The sequence below is a fragment of the Oenanthe melanoleuca genome, chromosome 1A (assembly GCF_029582105.1).
Source record: "Oenanthe melanoleuca isolate GR-GAL-2019-014 chromosome 1A, OMel1.0, whole genome shotgun sequence".
Taxonomy (NCBI): domain Eukaryota; kingdom Metazoa; phylum Chordata; class Aves; order Passeriformes; family Muscicapidae; genus Oenanthe; species Oenanthe melanoleuca.
Genome location: NC_079334.1, coordinates 52,458,841 through 52,478,314, shown reverse-complemented (window position 1 = coordinate 52,478,314; position 19,474 = coordinate 52,458,841). Strand labels below are relative to the sequence as shown.

Genomic DNA, 19,474 nt, shown 5'->3' with positions numbered 1-19,474 from the left:
TGCTAAAATTTTATGCTTTTACAACCCTTCTCATATTTGTAATTGATAGACACCCCCATTTTTACAGTGCTTCCCCCCAGACTAATAAAGCTGTAAACAGTGAGAGTTCTCATCAACCTGAGTTTGTGCTACACCAATCCCTGTGGCAGCAGACAGTGCATAATATGGTGAGCCTGCAACAGTGATACTTAAACAGATACTTTCAGTACATTTGCAACTTCAGAAATAAATTTAGTAAACAGACTTCTTTTCAGTGTTAGCGCAGATGATACTTGGTCATCATAAAAATCTTAAAGCTTCCTTAAAGCATCTTTTGCTTTTAAAAGCAGGCAAGTGTAACCAACTATACACTGCAACAAGAAATAGTTTGTATATATAAAGGTAGGAAGGGGATGCAGTTGAGATTCTTTTTATTTGTGCCATCTTTCCCTGCCCACCAAGTCCAAGCGAAGGAAATGTGTTTGCAGAATTTAACCAGTCAGCATTTACTACAAATACTCATATACCTTGCTTCCCAAAAGTAGCTTCTGGATTTATAAAGAACTCATATTTCAACTAGAGCAGTGTCAAGACTAGTGTTAAGGATGTAATTGAATTGATGAGGACAGCTCAGAGTAGGTGTTTACAGTTTTGAGATCTCTCCCTTACAGTAGCTTTTTTCCCTACCATTATTCAGAGCTGACCAGATTACACTTTAATTTCATTACCTCCAAACACAGGAAAATAACAATTTCTAGTTTTAGAATATTTAGGTTTTATAAACTAAGCATTTTACTCTTTCACATGCATCTTTCTCTTTTGCTTTTTTCTTAGCAAAATCTTAGTGATTCGTTACCTTCTTGGTTCCATTGCAAAGCTGACTCAAAAGTGATTTTATCAAATGAGTATGGCAACCAGAAACAGTAACCATGACGATGTCCCCAACTCAGCTATCAATTTGGGTTCTAAAGACTGGGTCTTTGCTTAAGCTGTCCCTGACCCTTTTTTTTAATCTCTGAACCAATGTCTTCTTCCAACTTCCTAACTTGGCAGTTTTAAAGGAAAACGTGCATTCCATTTCAGGCAGCATTTTAACCTTATACTTGGCACAAACTGACAGATGAAGCCTTGGTACAGAATCAAGGGCAGCTGTAGCTGAAATAAAGCAGAATTGGTGAAAGACTGCCCATGACGGTAAAATGTGGAATTTCAGAGGAAACACTGGCTGCCCCTTCTATCATAAGGGTCTGAATTGAGCAACCAAAAAGTAGTTATAGCTGCTCGTGTTTATCTAAAGAACTGATCTAAAATAGGTAGGTGCATACAAAGTGGACCAGTTACACTTTGAAATCACACATATATAAATAGGAAATTAAGAAAACCTTTGTAGAGGTATTTTTACGTAGCTGATGGAATTTTTACAAATACCCTTTTAGTCTTTGGTGTCACATGTTAAGCAGATAGTGATACATTTCATGTATCACTGTTTAACAGCCTTTTAACATGAGTCTTTGTGTAGTTGGGGCTAATTAGGTATTCAGCTCACTGAGATAGCTGTGGCTGAACACTTACATCAGTCATAAACTCAGCTTGATGACAAGTTTTCATATTTTCTTGCAAAAACAAAGTGACGTCACTTGTGCAAGAAAGAAACTTTAAATACTAAAAAGGAAAGCTCTTTGAGGGTTGTGGTAGAACAGGAGTAGGTAAGAGTGAGCACATGTAGTAAAGGGAAGCAACAGTAGGCTGGAATTTCTGTGTAAGTTATGAAAAAATGCTGTCAGATGCAAGGAGAACACACTCTCTTGCATTGAAATTGATACAGCAAACCAATACTAACCACTCATGAGTTTTCAAGCTCCTTAACATTATGGGAAGGACTAGAAGTACTCAGGAAAGTAAGGATGGTCCTGGAACAACTGTAACTGCAGGAGCAGCAGCACAATCTCCAGCTTGTTCTGCATGTGAAACTTGTCTCACTAGGGGATGTGTGAAATGGCCAGGAAGCAAGAAAAAGGATTGTGCTCAGTGCTTCAGAATGTGTTGCATGAAATGGATGGCATTGAGGTTGTGTTCTGATGGACAAACAAGGCAAGAACCTGAGACATGTTCTGATTTTTCCTCAGCGGTAGCAGATAAATGTATTTGATGTCAGATCCAGTACAACCATTCTCCATGTCTCCTCACTCCAATTCAGTTTGAGGAAGTCCCATAGCAAGTACTTAGGGCAGGTATAAGGTCAGTGTAGTCTGTTTTTTTCCAGCTCGTGATATTAGAAACTCTGTGAACTGGAAGTTGTTCCTTGATCTTTAGTTCTTTTCATTCTTGATGCAAGAGTCATCAGTTAACCTTTACTTTGAAGCAGATTTTACTTTCAGCTTCCAGAAATGTCCTCTATTGGCAAGTTCCACAACTTTTTTTCCATGCAATTACTTTATTTAGTTTTATAACAAGAACATCCTATATCTCAGGCTATCAGATTGTGATTATTCACCTTCTCCATGTGAAATGGTACAGTGATGTATTTTTGTCCAAATAATCTGTTGGACTTTTTACAGGAACAAGCATTGCTTCCAAGAAATTAAGTTGTATGATGCTACACAACATTTGACCCTTGGAGATTTTAAACAAGACACCCTAAAATAGATCTCATTCTATAACAGAACTATAGATGAACTATAGTATCTGTCTTTTTGCTTAATTCAACCTTCAGTTAATTCAATATGCTCACTTTATTTCTGCTTTTGTTAAGAAAAGCTGAACTTTATGGTAGGATTGCAATCAGTCAAAGTTATTTTGAAAGTCAAAAGGTATTTTTCTTTGAAGAACTTTAATAGGTATGAGAAATTTATTACTTTAAAGTCCCTTCAAAAATCCCAAGTGTTCAGTCTCTGTCCTTCTACCTGCCCCATTCATTCTGTAACTTGGTGCTTCCCTCCTATGCCCCCCAAATGCAGAAAAACTTGTAATACCTGACTTCAAGTTTGTAGAAGGAGCAAGAGACTTACTTTATGCCTTCTTGTATTTAAGGGAATCTTTTTCTTCCATGCAAGTGCACTGAATACTAATTTATATTAAAGGAGAAAATAAGCTCTTATTCTTGTGGAGCTAAAGAAAGGCAACACAAGATTTGGAGATGAGAAGACTGATTTATGAGAAAGATGGCTTCAGGTTCTGTTCCAAGGACTGCTTGTTTTATTCAAGCAGCCTTTAGGGAAAAACTGCAGTAATCTTCATCCCAGTTTGCCAGCTGCCCCTGCTTATTCCAAGTGTGGGCCACAATAATATTCATGGCCTGTGTCTGAGGTGGTTACCCATAGAATCATAGTTAGAAAGGAATACATGAGTTGGAAAGGACACACAAGGATCATCAAAGTTCAGCTCTTGGTCCTGCACAGGACATCTCCAAGAACCACACCACCTGTCCCAACACTTCTTGAGCTGTCAGGGTTGGTGCTGTGACCACTTCCCTGGGGAGCCTGTTCCAGTGCCCCGCCACCCTCTGGGTGAAGAACCTTTTCCTATTATCCAACTTAAACCAGCCCTGACACCTGCTGTTACAGAGGTCATATAGCCACAGGTAGTGTGGTGTTCCATGCGCTGCTTGGGTCACAATCTAGCCCTTTTAGCTATAAAACCAAAGTTGCAGATTTTCAAACTAAGCACTTTCAATAACTTCTGTAACAGGACCCAAATAAACTTCACTATTCAAAACTTCAAATCCAGAATCTCTTTCCTATCTCCTTGTATGTATTTTATCTTTGTCTACCCCAAAGAGAGTCAAAGGCCAGTTTGAGCTGGGTGATGAGGCTGTGAACAGGAACACGAGCTGCACAGCTGAACACTATCCCTGGTTTAAGTCCCACAGGTAGCACCTAGACACCAGAGTAAGTCTGTGGAAGGACTCTATATGATGTGAGTATGACATTTAGCAAGATGAAACTCTTCAAATGCCTCGTGTAACATACTCAGTGCCACTTCAGACAGTAGTTTGAGATGCCTACTCTGCAAGCACAGTAGCCCTAGGTTTTCTCTGTAGGTGAGAGAAGCAAGTTCCTGCAGAGGGATTCTGACAACTGGGGATCTGGAAAGCCAAAGCAACCACACAGACATTTGTATACACCTGGGCAGGATAAATTTCAGTTTAGGGTTTTTGAGTTGTGGATGCCAGTGTGGGGGAGTTATGTGAAGTCAGTAATTAGCCTTAACATGAAGGCTACCTAAATCCTTAAACAGAAGTTTTCCTTTGTGTCATTCCAAATTTGCAACTATTTGCACATGTATTTCCTTCTGTCTCTTCTGAATTGTTTGATGTTCAAACTGGCTCTGGAGAAAGCTACATTTTCTTCCAAAGACAAGTCAAAGAGATAATACTTGAATGATTTAAATTTCAAGAGCAGCCGGAGACTGGACCAACAAGTTCTGCAGGTTGTCTTTGCCAGCTCTGCTCAGGCCAAGGAAGCCTGGGCAACAGCCACCCACGAGAGAGCAAGCTCCACCCCACCAGATCAGTTCCACTGATACATAATCTAGAGGTTAAAAAGAAAACATGGTCCCAAAAACTGAAACAAACTGAAAGGTAGTTGCTGAAACAAGCAAGTTTAAGAATAAAAAGAAAACAAACAAAAAAAATCCAAACCACTTTATTCCATAATTATATTTTAGTCAATTTTTCAGTCAGCAAGGAATAGTTTTCTGCCCATGATAATTTCAGTGACTCTGACATTTTACACTAATGGAACTTCTTTCACATTACAACTGGCCCTAAACAAAATTCTAACCTTTTTTCCTCATTCCATTCAGCAATCTATGCAGACATCTTTAACAAAAACATCTAATAAAGAAACTACAGAGCATGCAATCTTACTCTAGTTTATAGAATGCAGCACATGGCACATTAGAGTATTCCTTTCCAAAGGGATTACTTATAAAAAAAAGGAAAACAGCATCTATCTTAAAGTGGACATTTTCATAGGTAAATTTTTGCACTGCAAATTAAGATATCATTACAACAGAAGAGAGGAAACATTATTTTAAAAATGCTTTTTCCTGGGAAATCCAAATTATTGCTTTTTCATGAGCTGTTGGAATGAAGATAATCATCCTTAGTACTCAAATCTCTTATGAAACAGCACTTACCAAGAGGCCCAACTGCTTTTTAAGTGAATGTTTCATTAGTTTGGTAGCCTATAGGGCACAATTAGATATTATGATGAAGATATGATGAATATGGCTTTCCTATGTTGATAACATCATTAGGTTTCACACAGGCAATCTGACAGCTGAGGGGGTTACAATCCTGCAGATACTTAAAGTAATACATCTTTGCACATATAGATTACATATCAAATTATTGCCCTAGCACAAACATGTTGATTTTGTATCTTATATAGGATGATTAGGACATACCTGTGCTACATAATGAAAGAGACTACCAAACCAAGTAGACAGGTTTTACTTAATACCACTGAACTTGCAGGCAACCTCTCTCAAACATCTAACAATACAACTCAGTGTACTGAGTATGTACTGACTAGGAATGCACTGTATTATTTATGTAAGAAACAGGACGGAGCTAAATACCAATCAGTACAGAGATTTTCTGTGCCTTTCCACAGAAAGTGAGTTGCAGTGCTGGAATGACAACTTGTTGCTGTCTTGTATAGTTCAGTCATCAGCAAAATCACATCAAAAGACTTACTTAAAATTCACAGTCAAGATGATAGAGGAAGTTTTTCCAACAGTACTAATTTTGGTTTCAAGTTTAAAGTAAAAGGAGGTAGTGCAGTAAGGTTCAACCCAATTTTACTGATGCCAGGTATATTTGCCAGTGGCCTGTGGGTTGTCTTGTAATGTGATATTTGAAGAGGATTTGTTTCCATCAGTATATGTGTGTAAGAAAACATCAACTGGTCTCCTGGTTTAACATCTTCTCTTTTGTCATACCTGTGAAGAATAAAGAAGGTTTATTTTTATTCCTTGCTTTACCTATTAAAGATGGTCATTATTGCAGACGTATGCAGCATCCAAGATGAAACACAAAAAGAAACTAACATTCTCAATTATATCTCCTGATTAAATAGAACTGGAGGAAGAAATAGTATTTTTGAAGAATGTAGGGACTCAGTTATTCCATGCAAGTCTTTCTGCTGCTATTGTGATATAAATCACAAAATTTCTTACTAGTTCCCTATTTGAATTCAGTGGAAAAAAATACTCCAAAGCCTAAGATTATAGGAAACTGAACCACTTTTAGGTTTTACTCTACAAGAATTGCATTTGGACAAATGTGAGAGTTCTGGTTTGGTTTTGTTTGGGTTTTTTTGATGATTTTTGTTTGTTTGTTGGGTTTTTTTAGTAATTCTAAAAAACACCTTATGTGGTACTTAAGCAGAAACCTTTTTCTTCTAGTAGTCATACATTAGAGTGGGAGTCTGAGAAAATAACAGGGAGAAGACCACCTTGAACACTGGAGGAAAGAAAGAGCCTGGCAATTACAGAACTAATATGGCACTTGTTTTTTCTAAGTTCAGTTCCCTGATCTACTACATGTTTGGGCAGGTCACTTTGGGTCAGGTTTCATAAACTGTTTAAGTACTAGAATACATATAAATTATATATATAAATTTTAAAAAATACTTTAAAGTAACTACAGAGTTCTAGGACTATTTATTATGTACACTTACAGTTATTTTTTAAAAGGATTTATGTTTAATCTAGCTGTTGAGGGAATTTACAGGATGAGAAAACAAATTACAACCATTTGGCAGGGATGTGCAAGATCTAGTTTCAGTCACTTTTCATCTGATCTAAGCCCAAAACTGAAGTTCATTATCTCTTAAGAGCTGTATGAATCCCTTTAATCTTCTAGGAATTGAGACAGATCATCCTCACTGTGTCATGAGGACATGGTTCTACTTTGCAATAGTTATTTGTTCATTCACTGAGGAGAGTCAGGTGCAATTTACAGCAGCTTAAGGGTAAGGATATTCATACTGGACACGGCTGCCTGATTGAGTCCTCAATCCAGCAACTTCAAAGGAGAAGAAAGAGGTAAGTTCACTCCAAAGCACTCCATAAACCACTGTTAGACTCTGTAACCTGAGTGAAGAGCAGTGTCCCATTCTTCACCTTTTCTGCTGCCCTGTTCTGTGAACTGATTTCCACCAGCACTTGGAACTCCTATTCTTAGGCACCTGAACCCTTCCACATGTTTCACAGGTATTTTACTCAGGCTGTGACTTTCCTTGCAGATGTGGATACAGGTAGGAAAGCAGTGCAACCCCAGCCCTACATACGCTTTAAATTCACCTAGGATTAAATCCAGCCTGCATCTTTGCAGGCCTGGCCTCTCATCTGCCTGGATTCCCTAAAAAAAAAAAAAATCTCTACTGATATTCTGATATTTTTGTAATCCTGCCTGACAGGGCAGTCATCAACATTTAAGATATTTGAAAGTAGTACTTTACAGAAAACTAGAGGTTTTGTGTGGATTATTAACTAAAATTTTGACAACTCAGGCTGACAAGATTCCTAAGTGTCACTAAATACACCATGCAGAATTAGACTTTGCACACTAAACAGGTGTTTTCTTCTTCTAAAACAATTGCATGCTAATTTCATCTGCTATTTCCAAAAATATCACAATTCCCCTTAGGTTGGTAGATACATGCAAACTGGCAGAGGGAACAGCATTACTTTGTAACAACCTTACTAACTACTAATTTCACATCTTCTTCATCAGCAAGTAAAAGGCCTTTCATCTGGCTGCAAGCATTTCTCAATTTTATTATTTTTAAATACTTTAAGCTTACACAGCATCTTTATTCAGGGTTCAAAGAGACTGCATTAATTGAAGACAAGATTGTAACACTTGTTCCATGTAAGAACCTGCATCGAGCTCCTTTCAATCGCCCTTTGAAGAAAAATAATAGATTGCTTACATTTTTCTTGAGGCAAATAGATCTAATCTGGCACACTACTGAAAGCTGATAACTGTAAGACACTTTTGTTTATGGATTGCAATTATCTGATGAATCATCAGCCTTCACAGCCACTCCATCTCTAATCTGTTTCCACCTGACATATACTGTCTATGAAGATGTTTTCTGAAGCCCATCTGAAAGGCTGTCACTTTCTTGGACAACCAAAAAATGGACAGTTGGTGCCACTACACCTTGCACTGCTGTGCTGTCAGACCACGAGGTAGTCCTGTGTATGATGCTCAATTGTGGATTTTGCCTGATTTTTTAACGTGAAACTTTATGCTAACTTTGAGCCTTTGCTCTGCTGAGTACAGATAAAAGTGAGAGAGAAACTGCTCTGTAGCTGCAACACTATGAAACATCTATCAGTGACAGGGATATTATTAATTCACCTTCCAACCCTACAAGGCCTTACAAGCCTTACAAATCCAAAGCAATACAACACTCACCAACTCAAAAAGGTCATTATAATGAAGTACTACTACTGAGAGAGTGGAGTTGTATTCAGAGTAGTGTGTGTATTTAAGTATATTTAAAAACCCCAAAGACTGAAACATTTTAGCTATCGTGCACTCTAGCATCTTAATGTCTCCTCCCAGTTCTTGGCTTAAGACTCTCTAGATTCAACATACAAAAAAACAAATCTGAAATAAATAGTAGATAGGTAATTGTGAAGGCTTTAAACTGTCTGTACCATCATGAGAGTGCTTGCAAATAAAAAGGCATAGCAAGATCAATGATTTTTGTAACTCCCTTGGAAGCATTCTTTCCCCTTCTTCTGCTCTACTTCCAAAGTACTTTTATCTCTAAACATACGAATAATTAAATTATGTTTGTTCATCTGATCTTGAATACTGTAACTGGAGAAAAAGAATGCTCTGGCAGAATACTTCTTAAAATCTGTTTGTGTTGCTTTTGTTTTGTGCAGTATGGAGGGAGGGTGTGTGTCACCTTCTAATGAATCATTAATATAAATTTTATTTAAAATAAAAAGTTATGCTTCAGCTGAAGAGGTAGGCCTAAGAATCAGAAAGGTTTATTTTTTGGTTTTCATCCAGAAAAGCAAATGATGCCACCCCACAATGTCTCCTACTATTCATTCCAATATTCCAACTCTTAAAAAGTGTCTATGTATTACTGCTGGTCATAGTAGCAAAGCACTCAACAGCCTTCCCTCAGAGCTAATGAATGTGTTCACAGCAGCACCTTCAATGCCATCTATATAAAGGATGATCCACATAAAAACAGACTTTCAATATTAAAATGTGCATGAGCCTCACATGCCACACATCATTCAAACAAATCATTATATGCACTCTTCTGCTAAGAACAGCTGTTTTACAAGGTCTAGTGGGGAATTAAACCTAGCTGCATTAAACTGGTATAAATTTTGGTAAACTAACAATTTTTGTGCTGTTTCTGATGTCTTTAGAATCACAGCATCATTAAGGCTGGAAAAGATGTCTATGAGCACCAAGCCCAATCATCACCTTAGCACCAGCACCACATCCACAATTAAGCCAAGGCCCCAAGTTATCCACACTTCTAACACTTCCAGGGATGGTGACTCCACCACTTCCCTGCGCAGCCTGTTCCAATCCTTGACAACCCTTGCCATGAAGGAATTTTTCCTAGTATCACACCTAAACCTCCCCAGGCACAACTTGAGGCCATTTCCTCTTGTTCTTTGAACTATTCTATGCTATATAGGCAAATCAGAATCAACCAAAATAATGAAAAAACACTGCAGTACTTTATTTCTGAAATGGCAGCACTGCAGACATCAAAAATTCTCTGAAGATTCATACTGTTCTTTAGCTAGTTTAATAGTTATGCTGTAGCAGAAATTGTGGTTGCAATGCTTGTCCCTGTGCATATGCAAAAAAGGAAAAAGCAGGCAACTGTCCTCAGATTCAAAACATACCTCCAATCAGAATTGATTTCTAGAAACCGAGAAACTCCTGTTTGTGCTGCAGCCACATCAATATGAACAGAGACATCTACATCAATAAAGAAAATAGAATAGTTTAAAAATTCTTCCAGGTACACTCTGATTAATAATAAATTAACAAAACAGTAACAAAGAAGATGCATGTACCTAGTTTGGAGAAGCAGTATTCAATACATGAAAAGATATACTGAAATTAAAATTAGGTGAACATACCTCAAGCCAGCTTTACATACCTGCTGTTGAAGGTACCAATTCATGCAACTTCTGAATTGCCACTCCTCCAGGATAATTGAAATGTGAAACATACAAAGATGTTCCTGAATAAACAGCGTTGAGTAGAAGATGTATTATAATAAAGAAAGATCCAAGTTTGTACAGCCAGGATCTCCGATAGTTATTCAGACTGTTGAGGAAGAGAAAAACAAGGAAGAATAAACTGTTGTTTTCATTCATACTGGTCACTCACTACTGTGACAACTTTTACAGAAACTCCAATTCTAGATAAAGATGAATGCAAATTTTATTAATCCTGTACGGCATGAATTTATTACCAATTTCTAGAAGATTGACTTCTAGTGACATTTAAATTAGAATATTCTCATTAATAAAGCTAAGACAAACTTATCAATAAAGCTAAGTATTTCTGTGTTTAAAAACTTCAGCTATGAATATATTCTCTTTTAAAGAGGTTAAACTCTGAACTTCAATTTGTTTACTCAATATACTCAAACATAACTATTGAATTCCATGTTTCACAAGCCTCGCCTGTGTATTAAACTATCTCCTGAGGTAAGTTGTGTTAACAGCTCAGGAGTACACTGCAATGTCTCTTTTTTCTGGTAGATAAAATAAACTGTACTGTAACAGCATAACAGCAAAATCAGGGCTCTATTCTTAGTTCTCCTTCAGACTTTCCTAATAGTCCCATCATAGCATTTGACTTCTCTGTTTGCACTTCTCTCTGCAGTCAAGTGGGTACAAAGACCTCGAACTCCTTTCTACAGCATATGAATATTTCAATATGATCCAAAATTCAAGACGGAAAAAAGTGCATAGAAATAGTACTAATAGTTTTCCTTTTGCATTTTCAGAGGAAAAAAAATGCCAACAAACAACAGGATTTTGAACTTACATTCGTGAGCACATTTTAGCAGCCACTATGTTGAAAACAGGGAAAGTATAGATGATGAAACGCAGCTCTTTGTGTGGGAGAAACGAATACAAGAATATAAAGCCCAGTGCTGGCAAAAGTAAAATCCGAGTTCTCTTTTCTGTTACCCCTAAAGGTACAAATATTATGCTGCATCCCAAGGCACGAGGCAGGGCTGAATAGAAATACCACAAGAAGGGAGAGGTCTTCCAGGTGAAAAGAGTTAAGGACACTTTCACTGCTAACAAGTAAAGTAAGTATTCTTCACATTAGTACTCACAAATTTTGCAAATATGCAGTATACTTTCTGTACACACATTCTTCCAGCCTTTCATTTCCTGTCTTATCTTTGGAAAACTAAAAGCATTTGATTAATTACATTCACATCACCCAGAGGCACATCAAATGGCACTAATGATGGGCAACATAAAAAAACAAGGGGAAGAAACTGGCTTTAAATTGGTAGGACATAGAGAGGCAAGAAAAAAAGTTAGCAGAGGAGACTTACAATTTGCAAGAACACTTAAAAGACAGACATTGTCTCATAAGTTTTAAATAATGAAAAGTAGAATCTAACATCCTGAGTCCCAGGAGTAAGTCACATCAAGTCTTTGCTTTGGCTGCTAGTGTTCTTTTTCTCTGGATGTTTCAAAGGATACTCCCCAGTTGGAACTTTTGTTTAAAACTGTGTTATACCAGAGCACTTTCCCCTCAGGCCACACAAGCTGCCTCCAAAACAGAGAATCCACAGCAACTGTTAGCCCTAAAAGAATTAAAGAGATACAAATCTGGATGAACTAAAAACCAGGGAAAAGCAAACACATCCGAATAGCACACACACAGCATATTGAGACCAACAAACTGAAACATGCATTGTAAGCATCACCCAAGACCACAGAGAAATGCAGGGAAGGGAGGCACTTCTGAACAGAGGCCTTAAAAGAAGCACAGTAGACATGAATCCAATTGGGATTCACCCCACCCCAACCTTAGGTTTGAAAAAAATGGTTTAATTGAGCTTTGCTTTAGTATTAAGAGCATTAAATGTAATGAATGATAAGAATTTCATGTTAATGTCAAATAGTATTAAATAAATTTTACTGTAAAGCTACGATTGTTCTTTGTTAAGAAAAAAACAATCACAAAGTTTGCTACTATTCATTAGGTGGAGGGAGAAGGAGAATAAGGGATGAAAGGCAAAAAAGAAAGCAGCAGAATTGTCAGCCCTATCTCCTCCACCCAGCTCAGTGAAAACTGCTCTGGTATTTAAGGATTCTGCTCAGAAATGGCAGTGCCAGTGGTTAATTCCCATTGGTCCTCCAAACTCTTACATCATGAGGTGCCACCAAATGCACCTGGCATAATTGTTTTAGTGTTTCTATTGTGCAAGGGACAACACACTGCCAGGGGTCATCATCACATATCTGACAACAGCATTTTTAATTAGGTAAGCTGGCAGAGCAGCTTGGAGTATTTATGTGCATATACACATGGGTCTTCCACAGATGGACAGAGATAAGGGAATTTTTCAACCTCTCCAATATGGAGATCACTTAAGATGTTAAATTGAATTTAATAATGGAAGAGAGCTGAACTGCAACTCTCCCCAGAACCCTCCTGCTTGGTATCTCTGTCTGTCACACGGTTGTATTTTATCCTGGGACTCATCACCATGGCAACAGACACTACAAATGATAATATGCACAAGTAGCTACAAGCAGGTACTAATTGTAATGAAGTCAACTTGCACATCCTAGCCTCTTTAATACCAGGACATTACACTGTAAGCATCTAAAGACAGAGGCCACACTAGCTTGCTCTGCTCTGTACACATCTACTTCCTCACACAGAAATTTTCAAAGAAATAAAAAATCTTGTCATATTATTAGCAAACAAAAAAATCAAACTAAAACAAACAACTTACAACACCCCACTTACCCTCTCTTCACTGCTACCCCCCAAAAAACACCCTCAAGGGACATTCAACAGATAATTCAGTCAAAATTCCACTTGAACTTTATGTCATTTGCTTTCTTCCAAGAAAACACTTACCCAACCAAAATATTCCAGCAGGAACAGCATGGGAAAGCACCTTGAAAATGGAGATTCTTTTAGTTAATAACGTCACCAGGAGCATGAGGCCTAAGAATATGCAGAGCTCTGATCTGAAGACTATAATTGCCAAAGCTGAGAACCAAATGAAGGGCCTTTGCTTTTGCTGTATCCAAAATGTCAATGCCAGGAGCACTGCAAAAAAAAACAACAAAACAAACCAAAAAACCCCAAAACACATCATCCAACACACTGAAATATTTATTTTCTAAAGGGTAACACTCAATGCTATCTTCTTGTTCCTCTAACTTCCCATCAATCCTCCCTTGGTCTTCCTACCACTTCTAGTCCAGAAATTCTTCCTTTGTTAGAGAAATGTAATTTGGAGTAACACACAGCTTTATACTGTTGATGCTTAAGTAATTAGGAAAAGTATAACCACAGAAGGAAAACATGGGAACTCTTTCTAGGCAGTATATTTAATAGTTGTTGAGGAGGGGGAAAGAAAAATAAACCTTAAGGGAATACTAAAAGCTTCTCAAACTATGATTCATAATTATTACTGCTCAATATCAGCTGGGCAGTTAGTTTATTCTCTTGGTTAAGTATATTCTATATTCACGACAAAACCAACCAATTTCAAACATAAAAATGAGACTAGACTACTGCTGTGGGAGTTTACCTGTTTATCTGACAATAAATCTGTTTTTGTTTCTCATTTCTCATCTATACAGATTCTTACATCAACCTCACAATTTTATTAGCTGAACAACTTGCAGTGAAGCATTTAGTGACTCAGTTAATATCTGTCACATGTGATTATTCTCCTCTTCATCAGCTCTGGGTGAAAACTTTATATGTAAAAAAGGGTTTGGCTTTGTTTTTTGTTTTTTTTTTTTTTTTTACTTTAAGTATAGAAACTGCTGCGTTTGTAGACAGCTCCAGAAAACGAAGATGGAGATGCTGCAGTAGGAATTTCTTCTGCACTCCCATGAAAAAGTGCAGGCCAAGTTCACAGGGCTTTTCTGAACTGCAGGTGTACCTCATCCCTTTTATAACTCTATGCTTCATGCACTAGATGTGTACTCAAACCTATAGCTAATCAAAGCCATCTGACAAAACCCACATGTACTCACATTCAATAAAACTAGATTCAACAGTCATTGTAAGCATATATGGTAAAAAAAGAGAAAAATCTCAAACTTCCTACTCTTGTTAACACACAACTTAATCAAGTGGATGTGTTAACTTGTTTTGACCATACTTTCCATGTGCTTTAACTACTGATACATTTGAAAATAAGTTTTAGATTTTAATTTTTTTCCCATTAAATACCTACCAAATGGAAGTGCAAACACATTAGGGAGGGTTCTTGTACAGTAAAACATCAAATGAAACTGAGTAACAGTGATGAGACAGAAGATTGATGCTGTAGTTGCTCCAAACTGTTTTCTAACTTCTTTCTGCAGTTTCCATAACGTGTAAATCACACTGAGCCCCAAACTTCCTCGGACTATCAGAAGAATAAAAATGGAAATCAAAGAACAGCAACAGATGGATCACCGATGAATGGCCATGTTATATAATGTAGTGGGATGATGTTCTGAAGATTAATACATAAGATACCACAACACAACTACCTTCAAAGAAATAAAAAGCCAAACAAAACTCAATATAGTTTATCTATTCTAATCCACTTTTAACCTGTCTGGTAGTTCTGCACAAAGGTCAATGTTTCCATGCCAAAATTAACAATCCTTTCTGCAGCATATACAGGAGTGTACTCTCTGAAGAGACTTAAGACATTTGCTTTTTCTACACTGCCTGACCTTTGTTAGCACAGACTTTCTGTGTGCTGTTAGTTACTCCCCAAAGAGGGAATTGAATGGCCATGCTGGACCCAAGTACCACAGTCTGGGTTTTCCATCACTGATGAAAAGAATATCACAATTTAACCATTTATCCAAATGTAGCAACAATGTTTTAACTGATGCTCTAATGGGTGACATCTCTGAGGATTTGAAGTTTCATACCTATCAACTGGGAATAAAACTTGGACATTCTTAGCACAGAAAGTACGTAGATAGCTGGGCTGGAAAGAGCAGCAATAAAAATTGGTCCAAGGAACGTTCTTGGGACAACTCCAGGAAATTCATGATGATCATACTGCAAAAAAGAGAATCTACTTAAAACAGGTAAATCAGAATCAAGGGAAAATAAATCATATTCATGCCTCATTTGTCCCACAGATACTGCAGGGAATTGCCGTCTTTAACACTGTCCAAAAATGAAGACATTTTCAATTTACCTTATCCAAGTCCAGCTGGTGGTACACCACATCATGGATAGCTTGTAGGTTAAAGCTTTCCTCCACTTTTGTAAAAGGACAGACAGTTAAATGAACAAAGGCCACCACAATAAGCAGCAGCAGCAACGGGAATGACCGCCCACTTGAGCTCCTCTTCTGAGCCATCTTGGGTTTGAAATTCAGATATATGCTATTATTAATAAAAAGAAAATTTTAAAAAATTACATAAATAACATGGCATGAAGTATACAATCAGAAAAAAAGATTGATCATGCAATTGTTTTAGTTTTCACCTAAAAAGCATGGACCCTTTCTACCTAAGAAAGCAAATCCCTTTGCATTCTGTACTTCCCCACAGATGAGTGTCACCTCAGTTATGTTTGTGATTTGTTGAACAGCTTTGTAATTTACCATCACTTTAACTGCACACTGGATTTACACCTGATCTTTAAGACATAATTTCTTGTTTGTTCAGGGCTCCAAAACCAGTGGGAGAGAATCCACGAGGATGAGAATATTCAGGACAGAGTACATTGATCTCCTGAGTTTGCCAGCAGCTAGGTCTGGACTCAGCCAGAGAAGGACAAATCCCCTGTGGCACCCACACATGTCACTATGGCAAGAGACATTCTGTACCCTTACCTCACACTTCTACCCAGAAATGAAGGCCACCTTTCCCTAGTGCTTCATTTCACAACACCACTGAGCCATTCTTAGGGCAGCATTTATGTTGTGTTTTATTATTATGATAAAATCACATGTCCAGGTGATGCCAGAGCAAGTCTATTTCATGTTCTTTTAATTTAAATTTCCCAATTTTTTGTAAGTTTACAATTTAATAAAAGACAAGAGATTTTATTTATTCTTATTCTTGCTCTGTTCTCACAGAGACAAATATCAAAACCAGCACTTCTAAGGTATAACTGGAGTTTTGGTTAGAGATGTTTTCTCCTGTGTTTTGGTCTAAATATGTCCATCAAACAGATGTAAGGTAGTTGGTAGATTTCCTGGGATCACTTAGCAGCTGCCTCCTAGAGCTCGCTTTTCCTGAACTGATGTTTGTGCTGCTCATCAGTGAAAATGAGTGAGCTCATGTTCCTTGTATTCACAACTAGCACCAATAAATCCTAAAATTTGTGTACTCCCTGTAAATTGCATGTATCTGCATATTATTTTAAATACCTCACTGACTGCATTTCTTTTTCTGATGATTGCTTCTGCTGCAGACTGTAACTGAAGCTCTAAGCCTGGGGTCAAAGACAGAGCATTGTCAGGAGCCTAAACAAACCTTTCATCCCAGGAAGTGGGAATAGCTTTTTTAACCCATGCTAGTATTACTTCTTTACAAGAATAGATAACAATGGTTTATGCTACAACAGAATCGTTTTCCCACAGGAGTAGGAAAAGAGGTATGGAACTGACACAGGATGCAGGGATTGAGGGTCAGTCCTGCTTTTTGAGGTCTCATCTCCCACACCAGGATATCTCAAAAAGTTTCTGGCAGGAATTAAGTCCCTGCACAGGCAATTTATGTTGCACAAAATCTTGTCTACAGAAGGCAATCTTGCTGAATTCTTCCAATAATGCAGAAGAATCTCATGTTACTGGCCAAGCTTAACTGAGGAGAAGAATGGACACTGAAGGGTCACTCCACTGCTGCACACAGCAACACGGCACTTGAGCAGCTCATGCATCAGGTGAAACAGGATATTCACCTGCAAGGTAGGTATTTCTGACTCCAAATTCACAGTTTCTTAACACTGCAGGTATTTCAGGACCCAATAAATCCTTACAAAAGGACCCAAGTGCCAAGCTTTTTTTTTTTTTTCCATCTTAACTACATCATCTGCATAACACAGAGCTGTAAATCACCTATAAATACTGCATTAATTATCCCCCAACCGATCTACAACACGGCCTGCTCGTTATCTTAGCTGATAACCACATGAGTAATCAGACCCCAGCTTCCTAAATCAGAATGAAAGTGAAGATACATATCCCATACACAAGCTTTTTTTTTTTTTTTAATCTTGTTGACTCCAATCCTTTTGTATGCCTGAAAAAAGTAAGCATGCCAGCATACCTGTACATCTTGAAGATAATTATATGTATTATAAATACTGAAATTCCCTGAAGGGAAACATGCTAGAAGATAAAAAACCAAAGCATGAAGACAACACACAGGTTTCTGAGATAAAGCCTAATAAATTCAGTGGTCTTGTCAAGATTCAAGATAACTTGCTCTGTTGACAATTGATGCTGACAAGCATCAAAATTCAAGTGGAATTTATGAAGACAGGTCGACACTGAATTTGATGATTAAAATAAATTTGCTATATAAAAGCAAATACCTGCTACTAATTTTTTATTATTTTTAAAATGCCAGAAACAAAGAAACAGATTTTCACTTAATAAAATAATTTAATAATGAAGCTTAGATAATCATAAGCAAATACACTTAGATTTGTCCATTGATTACATTCTGGCAACTTCAGAAAAGTCTTCCTCAGGCCTCTACAACACAGCCACAGGAATCTTCATCAGGACTGAATCGCAAAAGAGCAGGAGTTTTTAAAACAAAGGAATTATCTTTTCCTGGGATTACACTGGGTGGGGGGAAAAAAAAAAAAAAGCTAAGGTACTTCCATCAAAAATGGTTTGTTGCTGTTTTATACTTTTTCAGTAGAAACATCATTGGCTCACATATATTTTTTTACTCTTCCCGTGAAAAACCTACCATATTTAGTCCACTTACGTTTTTCAGACACGCTTCAGAAGAGCTATGATAGAGTCTGCAGTCAAACTGAATGTTAAATCTGCCCATAGTCATTTCACTTCCTCACACGGAGGCATCCAAGCAGAACCACCAAGCGCACCCCAGCATAAGGTCTTCCCTCTTTAGCTTGATCTAGCTGTGGCAAAACCCATTTTGTACTTTCTTAAGTTTCCATGGCTTTTTTCCTATGCTTTAATAGCTCGCTCTAGAGTTAATACCTCAATGAGGTCCGATTTAAACCTCGTAGTTGCTGGGATTGCTTTTTCTTCTTGCATTAGGAAAAAATCTACAGTCACTATTCTTATATATACTTCCTCATAAGTTTCGAGACTTGCCAAAAAAAAAAAACAAAAAAACAAAAAAACAAAAAAAAACCCAAGAAAACAAGTAAAAAACTAGGAGGGAAAAAAAGAAGAGAAAGTTGAGGGAGGAGATACAGTGTGGGACACAATCAGACACAAAGGTAAGACAGAGAAAGAAATGTGGAAATTCTGGGGCCGGGGAACAAGCATGCAGAAATGCTCTGGACTGACACCTACCCAAGTCCAACCCGAACACCCTGCCCTCCCAGCCAGCCCTCACGGCTCCCGGGCACGCCCCAGCAGGGGACACCCGGACCGCCGCCCGGCCCAGCCCCGCAGGTTTGGGCCGGGTCTGCAGTGCCGCCCGTGTCCGCTCGCTCCTGTGAGGGGGCTCCGTGCGGGCTCCAGGCCGAGACCCAGCACCACCGGCCATGCCGAGGCCGCCCGGCCCCCGCGGCAGGGCCGGCACCGCGCCCCGCGCACACCCCTCAGCAGCGCCTGCCCTGCCCGGCCCGGCCGCGCTCCGTCCCGCCACACCACGCTGAGAGCTGGCAGCGCCCGGCGGGGCTCCCGGGAGCGCCCTGTGGCCCGGCCGCAGCGAAGGCGCGGGCAGCCCGCGGCTCTCCCTGCCCGTCCCGCCCGCCGCCCCGGGCAGCGCCCGCGCCCGGCCTCACTCACCGCGCGCGCCCACGTGGCCGCCCCGCAGAGGGCGCCGGCAGCGCGGGAGCGGCAGCGCCGGCCCCGCGAGCACGTGACCGCCTCCCCCGCCGGCCATATTAGGTGAGGGCAGGGCACGCCCCCGGCAGCGGAAGATCTCCGAGGCGGCCGCCAAATACAAATGGCGCGCGGCTGTGAAGCCCCTACGGAGCCGGCGCCTGCCCTTTCTCATGATGGCGGCCGCTGGGCGTCTCTCGCTCATCAGTCCTGCCCCGCCCAGCTCTCTGGGCACGCGGGGGGCTCCCATTGGCCCG

At 39.0% G+C, this 19,474-nt stretch overlaps 1 protein-coding gene across 2 annotated transcripts; it reads right to left on the bottom strand.

Annotated features, from left to right (window-relative positions):
• Nucleotides 1-4,606: 4,606 nt before the first annotated feature.
• Nucleotides 4,607-19,272, bottom strand: ALG12 (ALG12 alpha-1,6-mannosyltransferase). 2 transcript variants are annotated; one of them, XM_056516128.1, is made up of 10 exons: nt 19,182-19,272; nt 15,426-15,615; nt 15,151-15,283; nt 14,457-14,630; nt 13,118-13,312; nt 11,725-11,828; nt 11,048-11,271; nt 10,149-10,318; nt 9,889-9,964; nt 4,607-5,925 (listed from the first exon to the last, which is right to left on the bottom strand). In XM_056516128.1, the coding sequence occupies exons 2-10, from the start codon at nt 15,588-15,590 to the stop codon at nt 5,694-5,696; spliced, it is 1,473 nt and encodes a 490-aa protein (XP_056372103.1). In that variant the 5' UTR covers nt 15,591-15,615; nt 19,182-19,272; the 3' UTR covers nt 4,607-5,693. The 2 variants fall into 2 exon arrangements, with proteins under 2 accessions (XP_056372103.1, XP_056372096.1); XM_056516121.1 differs by lacking the exon at nt 19,182-19,272 and adding an exon at nt 18,420-18,473.
• Between the last annotated feature and the right edge of the window lie 202 nt (nt 19,273-19,474).

What these genes read in the sequence shown, in the direction of transcription:
- ALG12 (XM_056516128.1), bottom strand. Translation starts at nt 15,590, where the DNA reads ATGGCTCAGAAGAGGAGCTCAAGTGGGCGGTCATTCCCGTTGCTGCTG. An exon ending in GTTTTATTCCCAGTTGATAG is followed by an intron (nt 14,631 to 15,150) that starts GTATGAAACTTC and finishes TTCTTCTGATAG; the next exon opens with TCCGAGGAAGTTTGGGGCTC. An exon ending in GCTAAAATGTGCTCACGAAT is followed by an intron (nt 10,319 to 11,047) that starts GTAAGTTCAAAA and finishes CTTCCTCAACAG; the next exon opens with TCTGAATAACTATCGGAGAT.